The sequence below is a fragment of the Tripterygium wilfordii genome, chromosome 1, assembly GCF_013401445.1.
Source record: "Tripterygium wilfordii isolate XIE 37 chromosome 1, ASM1340144v1, whole genome shotgun sequence".
Lineage (NCBI taxonomy): Eukaryota > Viridiplantae > Streptophyta > Magnoliopsida > Celastrales > Celastraceae > Tripterygium > Tripterygium wilfordii.
Window position 1 is genome coordinate 8,772,855 of NC_052232.1, and position 12,231 is coordinate 8,785,085.

At 37.1% G+C, this 12,231-nt stretch overlaps 1 protein-coding gene, 4 non-coding genes and 2 pseudogenes across 5 annotated transcripts; 1 reads left to right on the forward strand and 6 right to left on the reverse strand.

Moving 5' to 3' along the window:
• The first annotated feature begins 646 nt into the window (after window positions 1–646).
• Window positions 647–8,489, forward strand: LOC120001642 (carboxyl-terminal-processing peptidase 1, chloroplastic). Its single transcript, XM_038850058.1, has 13 exons — window positions 647–1,024; window positions 1,265–1,384; window positions 3,122–3,259; window positions 4,062–4,166; window positions 4,263–4,431; window positions 4,928–5,004; window positions 5,425–5,469; window positions 6,693–6,776; window positions 7,295–7,333; window positions 7,417–7,479; window positions 7,796–7,925; window positions 7,999–8,062; window positions 8,184–8,489. The coding sequence occupies exons 1-13, from the start codon at window positions 647–649 to the stop codon at window positions 8,185–8,187; spliced, it is 1,416 nt and encodes a 471-aa protein (XP_038705986.1). The 3' UTR covers window positions 8,188–8,489.
• On the reverse strand, window positions 8,394–11,730 carry LOC120001649 (annotated as a pseudogene).
• Window positions 10,380–10,465, reverse strand: LOC120004437 (annotated as a pseudogene).
• On the reverse strand, window positions 10,619–10,704 carry LOC120004369. Its single transcript, XR_005469516.1, has one exon. It is a non-coding gene; the product is annotated as a small nucleolar RNA Z196/R39/R59 family (small nucleolar RNA).
• LOC120004361 lies at window positions 10,826–10,903 on the reverse strand. Its single transcript, XR_005469515.1, has one exon. It is a non-coding gene; the product is annotated as a small nucleolar RNA Z195/SNORD33/SNORD32 family (small nucleolar RNA).
• LOC120004444 lies at window positions 11,001–11,081 on the reverse strand. The gene has a single exon (XR_005469538.1). It is a non-coding gene; the product is annotated as a small nucleolar RNA U31b (small nucleolar RNA).
• LOC120004429 lies at window positions 11,234–11,313 on the reverse strand. The gene has a single exon (XR_005469536.1). It is a non-coding gene; the product is annotated as a small nucleolar RNA U31b (small nucleolar RNA).
• Window positions 11,731–12,231: the final 501 nt, after the last annotated feature.

The following is a 12,231-nucleotide window of genomic DNA, read 5'->3' on the forward strand; positions in this document are numbered from 1 at the left end:
TTTTTTTAAATGACATATTAGAGTTTATGAGTTAGAAATTAATGTCTAGGGTTTAGAGTATAAGATTTCGGGTTTATGGTTTAATTTTGAGTATTTGGGGTTTAGAGTTTAAGATTTAAGATTTATGGTTTAGAATTTAGTATTTATAATGTATTTTTTCAAAATATATTATATTATAACATTATGAACATCAAAATACTCAATTACACATTTTAATTCATGATTTTGATCGAGAATTGAAGCTAAAATTGGAAAGAAGAATTGGAATCCCTCCAATCCCTCGAAACGCACCTCAAACACGAGTTTTAAATTATGTTTAAGAGATAATTATTGTGTTTATCCACAATTTTGATTTTTATATAATAAATAAATACCAATGGCTGCCTACTAGGGTGGCCAAATAGAAATTGCCACGTAACTTTCCTCACTGGGTTACCTACCTTAGAGACATGGAGGCCACTAGCCCACTACTATTTAGTGGGCCGATATTTGGAATCATTGGGCTTGATACGAGTGGACTGGTCTGTTAATTGGGCCGAGTCCTAATACACTAGCTTTTTCGTCTTCGGCTGAGTCAACATTTGGGCCCAGCAATCTATCATCTTACAGTACAGCCAAGCAAAGGAAACGGAAAGATGAATAGATGATGGCCTTGCTCTGCAACTCCTCATCTACACTCCCTGTTCCACCAGCTTCGCGAACAAAGAAACATACTCCAACCGTTCTCTTCAACAAATGGGCTAGCAGAACTATGACTGGTGCCTTAACCGGAGCTATCTCTTTTGCTCTTATAGTTTCTTTGCCATCTCCGTTCTCGATGGCACTTGAATACTCTTCCGTACAAGTTGAAGCGCCTTCCCCGTTCAGTTCTTTACCGCGGGAGAGTTGCCTCGATGAGGAACAAGAAGAGAATACCGAAACTGGACCTGTCACCAATCAAGAAATTGTGGAGGAAGCTTGGCAGATTGTGAATGACAGCTTTCTCGACGCTCGTCGCCATCGCTGGACACCTGAAACGTGGCTGGTAAATTTACAACAGATGAAATTCGTGTTTAAGTATATTTGCACATATGTTGCGCGGTTTTGAATTTTGTATTTCTCATGTATTGCTTAGGAGAGCGTCGTGCTGGCTCTAGCTGATGTTTTTAGCATTTGTTTGTTTGCTAGATTTTATGTTCTTTATGCCAATGCTTCAGTGTTTGGAAACTAGTAGTGACAATTTGGATAGCATTTGACGTATTTGATAGAATTTCATTGGTTCCAGAGAAAGAAGGAAGATATTTTAAGTACTTCCATTCAGACAAGCTCAAAAGCTCACGATATAATCAAAAGGATGCTTGCTAGCTTGGGTGACCCTTACACACGTTTTCTTTCACCCGGAGAGGTAATGCTTCTTTAGTATTTTGTTTTGATTTTATTTTTCTTCCCGTGATTTAGTTGCTCTTTGGGGCACTAATGCATTGTGGTATTAATTTTTCTGTGAACTGTAATATTGGTCGTCCAATTTTTGTGATCTTCCTAGAATCCTATATTTGTATCATGGTTTTGTGCTCTAAAAGGAACGACCTGTTGTTTCCTTCTCTTTTAAGGAAAGGAAGGGAGTTGTTGATTTGATGAAGAAGCCTACAAAAGTGAAAAACAATATTGAGTTGCAGTCTCTTACTGTGAAGGGCTGTGATAGGAATTCAAAATAAGTGCACTTGAAAAGTAAAACTGTGATTTAAGGACGTGGAATTTGCATTTTTTTTGTTTTTTTTTTCATTTATAGTTGTGGCTATACCTATACGGCTATACACATTGTTTAAGTTGCTAAACCACTATGGTTCTGTAATATTCCTGTATTATGCGCTATAAACCTATGAAACTTTGGTTAATCCTTTCTCCTTTTTTGAGGTTCTATGTTATTTAGTGCTTGGTTTAAGCTCAATGTTTCACAGTACACTTGCTTGCCAGAAGCACAACCAGTCACTTTACCTGGTTGATTTTTATTTTTTTTATAGAAAGTTGTCTCCAGAAGATTGGGTTTTTCTTGGGTCTTGAACTCTTGATAGACTGGACTTGTTTGCATAGAAGAGATTTATTGGCAACCAAGTAACGTGGCCTTTTCATGGAAGGTTGTAAATCATCATCTCAAAGCTAGAAGCTTGTCCATTTTGACGTTTTATTTGATTCTTCAGCTGGTTGAGTTATGGATGGAAATTATTTTGTGTACAACTTAAATAATTTGGCCATCCCATAAATAAACCTATACCAAGGAATTTGAGGTTATGTTTATAACAGCTGTTTCGCCTATTTATGGTTTCTAAGCAATGTGCTATTATACTCACTCTACCTTCTATTCTTATGATGACTTAATTAAGAGAGTAATTTTTAGCCCTTTTCTTAAATGTGGAAAAGAAATAATGAGATCATGAGAGAATCCTGGTCTTTTCCTTCATGAAGTGAGACGGCCTTAACTTTTATCTTTGGCTGGTCTGTGGTTTGGTAAAGGTTTGCATGGAAATCGAGTCAGCCGAAAAGGGGTACTGGTCAAGCAGCCTGTTTCTCATAATTTAGGAAAACGGTGATATGTATCAATCAGAGTAAAATTTTAAAAAAAATGTATCAAAGGGAGCCAATGTGCAGCCTTGTGCAATTCATGGTTTAGACATCTTAGCATATTGACTAACAGAATAATTGATTCTTTGGAATTTTTTTTTCATTTTATGATATTTCTTTTGCTAAGCTCTCCAAACACAGTCTAGTCTCTTTTCAGAAGATGGTTGAATCCCCCCATCTTTTATTACATTCTAAAGTCTCTGAACTTATGAAGTCTCGGTCTCCTCGGCAAGTCATATTCAATTCTCTCTTTTTTTACTTTATGAAAAACTTACTTTTCTGGAGTTTCTGTTCATGGTAAGTTATTTAATCAAGAGAATATGGCGCATACTCTCATAAGTTTCTCTGGGTCTTCTGATGTACGTTTATTGCCTCTTGTGTTCCCATATAACTATAATGTCAATATTCTTGATTAGTGACTGTAAATATGGTAGCTATCCTTTTGTATAATGCATGTGATCTCAACTTCTGGCTTTCAGAATTCTTATTCCGTGGCATATGCCATTTTTGTCCCTGTAAAAAGTTCTCCAAGATGGCGAAGTATGACATGAGTGGTATTGGAATAAACCTTAGGGAAGTTCCAGATGACAGTGGAGGTGTGAAACTGAAGGTTCTTGGTCTCTTGCTGGATGGCCCTGCACATAGTGCTGGTGTGGAACAGGTAGCTTTAAAGCTCAATGCAAAATTTCAATATCTGTTTTTATTCATGCCTCTAGATGTGCTTAACTGTTCTTGTGCTTTTGCGTTAGTGCAATATGATTTCAATTCAACTTATTGTGTGGCAGGTCATTCCTATGTTGTTAGCTAATGATTTCCTTAACCAATCTAATGTAATAACTTTTTTCACTAGACATGAATGGAATCTATGTTATCAGTTGAAATTGTGTTTCAATTTGGCCCATGTTATGTTACATTCATGTATTTTTCAGCCTAGCGGTTTCATATCTACTAGATTGATGTAGTAGTCACTAGTAGATAAGCAAGTTTTTCTCCGAATGAAAGTGGATAAGAAACTTGGTGTTCAGTTACTGGCTCACCCTAGCATGAATAATGGCCGTACATGCAGTTTACATTTCCTGATATCTTTTGCAGCCATTGGCTCCTGGATTTCATGTGGTTTATTTCAAGTTACTCTCTACATCCGTGGTTGAGAAATTGTGTTTCAGAGAGCATTGCATGGTGCCCACTTCCTTTTATCACTTAGTTTTGGGGTATTGATAAGGGATATTACTATTGGTCGATCCACACATTTTTCATTCTTACCTTTTTTGTTAAGACCGACCTTTTCGATCCCTAGTGTCAGCTTAATTTTTTTTCCATCAGCTTTTGAAGACAAGAATGCAATTCAGTTAACCTGTTGTGTAACTCTGCATAAAGATGTATAACATAATGCTGCCATTTAAGTCTTTCTTAAATGACTGTTGGAAAGTCCTGGTCTCAGTTTTTCCTTTACTTTCTTATAGGGGGATGAAGTCCTTGCTGTGAACGGAGTGGATGTGAAAGGAAAATCAGCCTTTGAAGTGGCATCTATGTTACAAGGCCCAAGCGAAACATTTGTAACCATCAAGGTTGTGAATATAACCTAAGCTCAGATACCTAGAGTTGTGGTTTGGTCCTTCTATTATATTGTAATATGTTGTTTAAAAAGATATTATATATTTTAGGTTAAGCATGGCAACTGTGGACCCATTCAGTCTATGGAAGTCCAGAGACAACTTGTTGCTCGTACTCCTGTCTTCTACCGGTTGGAGCAAGTCAGCAATGGCGTGACTTCTATTGGGTATATGCGCCTAAAAGAGTTCAATGCATTGGCTAGAAAGGATTTGGTAATTGGTAAATTTTTGTCAAATATAACTCAATTGCACTTGTTTTCTTGCAGTAGTTATGAAAATTTTTCTGTTTTCATATGTAAACTTTCTATTTCTTACGTAAGAGCATCCTTCCTACTTATGTATTTAATTTTCTGATGTTTAGTAATAGTGCACATTGGAATTAAAATAAACCACTGAGTGATAAAAGCAATTCCATTTGAAAAAAATTATAGATATAAAATATCTTCATTATACATGGTACATAGAGTTTTGAAGCTGTTAAAGCTCAGGTGATAAAATGATGCAGTTATGAAGTCTTGGTCAAAGGTTAGGTTATAGTCTTAACTCTTGAGGGCAACCACTTCTTATATGCCAAAATGGTGAAGGGCAGGACTGCTCCCAAACCTCCCCTTGAACTTAAGCTGTTGAAGCAGAGACCATATAGGCTCCTTTTACCTCTACCTTTTTTGTCTGCTCAGTCTTATATATTTTGGTCTGAATTATAATAATGGCTACAGCAATGAAGCGACTGCAAGACATGGGTGCCTCTTATTTCATTTTGGACCTTAGAGACAATCTTGGTGGATTAGTACAGGTTTGTTTTCTTGATCCATTTATCCATGACTTCAGTCTACGTAAGATCCTACTGTCTGATTATCATCTATGAGAGTATCCCCTTTGATCTTCAGAATTTCTGTTTTCCTGTCCAAAAGAGCAATTCTTGTTCTTTGCCTCTGAAAATCTGGACATTTTTTTGTTTGTCCTGTCATATGTGGTGGCTTTACAAGATGACAGAGTGGTACCTACCATTTTGTAGCCCAAGACCTAATTGGTTTCAATGGACCAAAATAAATAATTTTCATCGTAGTATTTATATGTAACAGTTATGGTTTGATTCTAACTTGTTTTATTTGATTAAATTATACAGGACATGCTTTAGGGACGGCTACATGTTCTTTATTTTTGAATTTGTGTTACAAAACTGTGACCTAATACATATACTTTCTTATTTCAGGCTGGAATTGAAATTGCTAAGCTTTTCCTTAACGAAGGCAATGTTGTAAGTGAATTTATGAAGTTTGAACTTAAGAATTCTTTTGTGGATTTATTTTCATCTTTATTTCAGCCACTGTTTTTCTTATATGCAATTCCAAATGAGTTTACGTTCACTCATGCTTGCTGCTTAAGACTCTCTTTTCCCTCTCCCCCAACTGGCGGGATTGAATATCTAAATCCAGCTCGGCCCAATAATTCGTTAATTCACACACATGAAATGATATAACCCCTTTGTTCTCCAGAAATGCCCGATACGAAAGAAAAAAAAAGAAAAAAGAAAGCAAATTCCAAATGAGTTTGCGCCTTATTGTCTAGCTTATGATGAATGTCGGTAATTTCTATGATGACCTGTAAAACTCTAAGTGGCAACCAGGGCATCGTGTTTTCAGAGTTCTTCCAAGGAATTCTCATAATTGAAGTTTCTTATAAGCCTAGTTGTTGAAGTATGGTTTAATCTATGGTTTTTTTTTTCCTGGGACAATGTGGGCATATAGCATTCGGAGACTATAAAGGGAAAAAGATATTGGAAGGGTGAAAGGGATAGAGTAAGGCTCCGGTTATAGGTCATCAGTGAGATTTGGTTCTCAATTTATCTCCTGGAAGTTGTGGTTTGGAGGGTGGGGGAATATGGAGGATTCCTCCGTGAATGATCCTGAAGTGGGTAGTTCTGGCTATCATTTAATATGAAGCAAGTCTGTTACTGAAATTACTTCTATAATGCATGTTGCCAAGTCTTGTTATTCTTTTACAGACTTGAGGGATTTCTTTTTGTCACGACTCACGAGTCATGTTATGCATGTGCGTTCTGCCCCTAATTTCTTAATATATTAAGTAATTCAGTCTTTATCTGGTGATGTTATTAATAAATTGAATTTTCATTCCAACGTCTTGCATATAGCTTTGGTTCTTCTCCCAAAATTGCATGGCCATGTTCTATATATGATCAATGAGATATTTAGTTTGTTGCTGGCGGTCTCTACTTTTACTCTTTTTCCTGTATTCTTAGCATTAGACATTGGAAGGAAATTCTGATTAGGTGCCGTGAACCCTTGAGAGCTTGGATAGCATGCACTGCTCTAGTGCTGTCACTGGATTAGTATCTAGAAATATATATGTAGCATTGAGCTCATATCTCACAAAGATAAATGTAGAATTTATGGTGCATTTGCTTCCTGATTGGTGACTTCATTAATTAAGCGTTTCTTTCTGCTTATTACACATGTGCAGGTGATTTATACTGTTGGAAGGGATAACCAGTACCAAAATACTATTGCTGCAAATACTGCACCATTGGCTACAGCTCCTGTTGTTGTATGTGTTCCATTATTTTCCATATTAGCACCTCTACTTTCATTTTGCTTCCATCAATCAATGAAATGCTGAGTCAAACAAAAACAACACATGTGCACAAAGTTCTCGCGGTGGGCGGAGTCGAGGACAAGCAAAATGTATGCAAACCTTTCCCCAAATAATATATGGTGAGGCTATCTCCAGCAATTGAACTTGTCACCTCTAGGTTGCACCCCTACAACTCGACCACTGGTCCTGAACTATCACCCTTAAAATCAATCAGCTTCATGTTTCATTACCAGTTTTCTTTAGATCACTTTCTTTGTACATGCAACAAGGACATGGATGGTGGTGATTATTTTGGAATATATGTTAGCTGCCAAATTCATCGACTATAACTGGATGGGATATAAGCGTGAGTTCAAAGACAATGCCTAAAAGGACAGCTATAGAACTATCAACAACCACAAGTATAAGTTCTAGATTTTGCTTCAAAAGAACCATAACTATTATTAAGTATTAACTCAATCCTGATGCAGGTATTGGTGAACAACAAGACTGCTAGTGCCAGTGAAATTGTGAGTCATTCTTTTTTACTTATTTTCGCATAGCTTCTCTACGTGTGTGTGTGTACATTTTATATTGTTAGGTTCTTTTACAGGTTGCCTCTGCACTACATGATAACTGTAGAGCTGTTCTGGTGGGGGACAGGACTTATGGAAAGGTGATTTCGTTGCTCTGAGTGATGAAATTAATTCTGGTTTTCTGCACATTCTTCAATTTATGCTGCATTTACACAATAAACCTAAGGCCATTTTCCACTTCCTCCTCTACTGCTCCTGGCTACTTCTTTGTAGATTGGAAACCTATAGAAGTCATCACAAGTCTCTTTTGTCTTGCCTTCCCTAAAGACGAGGCAAGGCAAATCTTTTTGCCAATGCACAGTACTTTTGCATTATAAAGAGTCTGTTTCTATGGTTTAACGTATGATGGTAGATAAGTTATGAAACCTTTTAATAGATGCCAAGTTATCTTGACAGGGTTTGATTCAATCTGTGTTTGAGCTTCGTGATGGATCTGGTGTGGTGGTCACTGTTGGGAAGTATGTCACACCAAGCCACATGGACATTAATGGAAATGGAATAGAGCCTGACTTTCATGATTTCCCAGGTAAAGCTATTTTTTCTCTCCTACTGGAACCGAACGCTGTACAAGTTCAATCTGAAGAACCATTTATTTGCAGCATGGAGTGAGGTCTTGCAACGTCTTTCAAAGTGCAGTAAGCTTCAGCAAGAAAAAAAAATCAGGTTTGCATGGCAATTCAACTTTTCAAATTTGTCTTTGCTTTATCTAGGAGCAGTATGTAAGTCAAGTGGCTCTAGAAATGGTTGTTTGTGTGAAAGCCGGACCAATTAATTTTTGTTGCAGTTGAGATGTGATCCGATCAGCTTGCCCAGTGGTTATACTGCTTATGAGTTGAGCTCAATGTTCATGGTGGCATAGAGCAACTACTCGTAGCTGATAGAATTCAACTTCCAGCATCTTCTTCTGCATGCCTTACCACAAAAGTTAGACAGCTGATCGGGTGGATGAACGTAGAGTTTGTGGCTGGATCCATATTTTGTAAATGGATTTTGTTTAACTGATCCATCAAATTATTAATGTCTGTGAATAACAAATAAAATAATTAGCCAACAAGAGATGATTACATCTACCCATATGCTGGGAGTAATATAGCATCGTTGCTTCTTTTCTTGATCCTCTTTTTGCTTCTTTTCTTGATCCTCTGTTTGCTTCTTTCCTTCCTATCTCTCTGTCAAGGAAGAAGCAATGGAGAAGGAAGACTAGAGTCCCATCATCATCAACTCGATGAAGATAAAATGTAAGAACTAGGCTTGTCAGTGATGCAACTGGAAACATATATGATAGACCGATTTGAACACTTGGACCGGGGAAGAAGTTTCAGACTTCGTCGTGAATGTTGAACAACTGCAGAAAGAATTTATCAATGATCGGGTGGATGCTGATACTTGGACGACCTCAAATGGAGGGATGGCAAAAAGATTGGATGCAGATCACCGGACGTGGCTGCGACTGAATTTATCGATGGATGAGCTACTGGATATGCGACTACTGATGCTTCACCTCACCACACTTTCGATAATAACCTCACCGCATTAGGTCAAAATAAAACCCCTGTTACATTACGGGTGAAGAATTTATCGTGAAGAATTTATCACATGAGTTCATTCCTAAACAAAGTCGAAATATTCTTACTCAAAGCTCATTCATCCTCCTGGCTGCGTAACCTAGCAAGTTTGTTTGTTACGACAATGTCAAGCTGCGAAGCTCGCTCAACAATCTCTTTCCTTTTCCTTGTTGATACATCATGTGCAATCTCAGCACAATAGGTTCTGCACAGCAAATTAGTCGTCAGCATAAAAAGATTTGAGTAAAATATAATAGACCTAAACTCATAGGATTATGACTTTTTTTACCTGTTGTGCATCATCAATAATTCCAGCTCTTTGGAATTGTGGACAACAAATTTCTTGAAGCCATTTGGAAGATAATGGCGAGTCTTCTTGTCTGAACCATATCCAATATTGGGCATCAATGTGCATCCCTTAAATTTCTACGGACGCGAGAATCAATACCCTTTGGCCTCCGCCAGTTTCCCTGACAAAAGTAAATAAGTAGCAAACCATGTTAACCCCTAGTGTAGTACAAGTTCAAAGAGTTGAATATCATTGAAAAAGGAGTAAGAATACAATCTGTTTATCCAGAAGCACAAAATAAAATAAAAATCAATGGAACGGGAGGCAAGTAAACAAACCACATACAATGGTCAGGATTTGACATATAACAGAAAAAAATGCAGAACTTTCAAATGGTATGCAAAGAATCATGCATGGAAACTTATGTCAACAAGATTGTAAGCAGGGATAAAGTAACAGAGAGCTCATCAGTATAAAGCAAACTGTGTCGCAAGACCTGTTTATAATTTTCATTTCTGCCCTGTAAACGAGATGACCAGCCACACATAAAAGACTGTACACCAGATACCATGGGCAAATGGAACAATCACAACCCAAAAAATGCAGAACTTCCAAATGACATGCAAAGGATCATGAACTTTGACATGGAAACTGATGTCAACAAAAGAGTGTAAGCAGGGATAAAGTAACAGAGAGCTCATCAGTATAAAGCAAACTGTGTCGCAAGACCTGTTTATAATTTTCATTTCTGCCCTGTAAACGAGATGACCAGCCACACATAAGACTGTACACCAGATACCATGGGCAAATGGAGCAAACAAACCCCAAAAATGTAAAGGGGGTGCAACTACCAGAAAAAGCATCAGAATTTCAATCACAGCTAAAACCTGCACCCCAGTAACACCAGAAATTTAAAACATAAACATGGCTTGCATCATAACAGTGCCAGGGAGGAAAATAGAGCATTTAAAATCATTTCTAAAAAAGAATTAGAGGACTATTAAAAAAATCAAACAAAAATAAAGATGAGTTAGATTGATATTAGATGATAATGCTTCATTTAACAAAAAATATCAAAGATCAAATGGTAATTAACAAGTAAACAAAACTAAATGATAACAAACTGGGATCAGATAAACGGTCAATTCCTTCACCACCTTCCAACAAGAGTTAGAAGTAAGACTGGGTGTCAACAATGAAATCATCATATCCCGTTTAAGTACATCAGATCAAGCAAACAACAAACAACAATATTTAAAAAGGATGAAATCCTTGAGCATTTAATAACCATTTAACACAAGTCCTACCATGACAACTTCAACAACCTTCAACAAGGCATACGTCTAAGATGCATTACAATCAATTTGCAACCTCAGCCGAAAGATGGTGATATTTTGTGAAATAATCACAGTAAAATCATAACATATGAACAGATTGCATCACCGGAAGCAAGGAAGAACAATATAGGATGGAAAAATAAATAATCTTTCTATCATTTTGCAAAGCTAGAAAAATAAGTAAAAACTTTATTTGCTGGAAAACTTGACGAAAAAAAGCAGTTATGTAAAATGCAAGAGATCAGATGGTAGTGCATGTTTGTTGATCACATTCAACATCAGGTTTTTATGGATAAGTATCATCACACCTCCTTGCATAAACATTTGGAACCAAATTTAAGAAAAGTTTTAAGTACAGGAAAAAAAGAATACAATGCATAATGTACAAATTTACTATAAGAAAAAGACCAAGATCAGATAGTCGATCAAATCACCATATTGCATCAACAGAAGCAAGTTAGACTGACGTGCAAAACGCTATCATCATATCTGGATAGAACCCACTCCCAAAAATAAGGGGTTTATAGGCATGTCTACAAAACAAGACAAATAATTCCGGCTAACACGCCTTACAAAAAAACCAAAGAGCAGAAAACATTCGTGTTCAAAACCAAATGTATCAGTTCTGATAAAAAATTGACAGGAATCAGATAGAAGGTCAATCACCATATTGCATCAGGATATGCAAATAAGCCTGGGGCGACAATAGCTATCATCATTTTCCCGCAACAGTCCGCTATTAAAGCACGTATCTTTTTTTTCTTCAAAACTTGCACACACATAAGGTTTGTTATAGATAGATATACCTTGACAGAGATCTTCCGGTCGCTCTGGGGCCTCTTGAATTTCTTCACCCGCTTTTTCACGATCTTCTTGGCCAGCAACGGCGCCGCCATTTTTCAATTACCTCCTGCAATGAATATACGTTTTATATATGGAAATAAAATCAATTATTCTTAACAGATCTGCAACTAAGGGTAGAGATAGGGTAAGGGAGGGAGAGCTTACGGTGAATGAGGGTTCTCGCCGCCTGGTCCTCCAAACAGTTTGTGGGTGGAGCTTTATATAAGCAAGCGCTCACTCATCTAGGGTTTACGAGTCACTTGAATCCAGCCGTTTTCTCGAGTTCAGGGATTTGGGAAAGATCGAGAGTCGTGATATTACCATAAGGCCGGTTTTACTGGGCCCTAATATAGGCCCAATTATTCAATTAGTTTAAGCCCAGTTCGATAGTTTAGATAGAGCCCACAAACGTTTTGCTTAACCTAACATTCTTACAAATATAAAATACAAATCAAAGATATGATATTTATAATTTTATAAAGGCAATGAATTAGGTTTCAGTTTAGTCGTGAATATAATCTTATATCGCCAGCGTGAAACGGGTTGAGTTTGCAACTCAAATTTAGAATTAACTCAACTATCCGGTGAACATATTGGCCGAGAAATTCTCGGTCAACAAAAAAAGAAGTAAATAACATGCAATCGAACCTGAATATGTGTACCTTACAACCCACACATACTAATATCCGCCCTGCCACCCAAGCTACTCCACGGGAACATTAAGGGGATCTTATTAAAGGACAAGAACCGTAAACAATCTTGTGATTCACCATGTACGTTCAATAGAAGGAAAATGTC

What these genes read in the sequence shown, in the direction of transcription:
- LOC120001642 (XM_038850058.1), top strand. Translation starts at nt 647, where the DNA reads ATGGCCTTGCTCTGCAACTCCTCATCTACACTCCCTGTTCCACCAGCT. An exon ending in AAACATTTGTAACCATCAAG is followed by an intron (nt 4,167 to 4,262) that starts GTTGTGAATATA and finishes TATATATTTTAG; the next exon opens with GTTAAGCATGGCAACTGTGG. An exon ending in TCCTTAACGAAGGCAATGTT is followed by an intron (nt 5,470 to 6,692) that starts GTAAGTGAATTT and finishes ACACATGTGCAG; the next exon opens with GTGATTTATACTGTTGGAAG.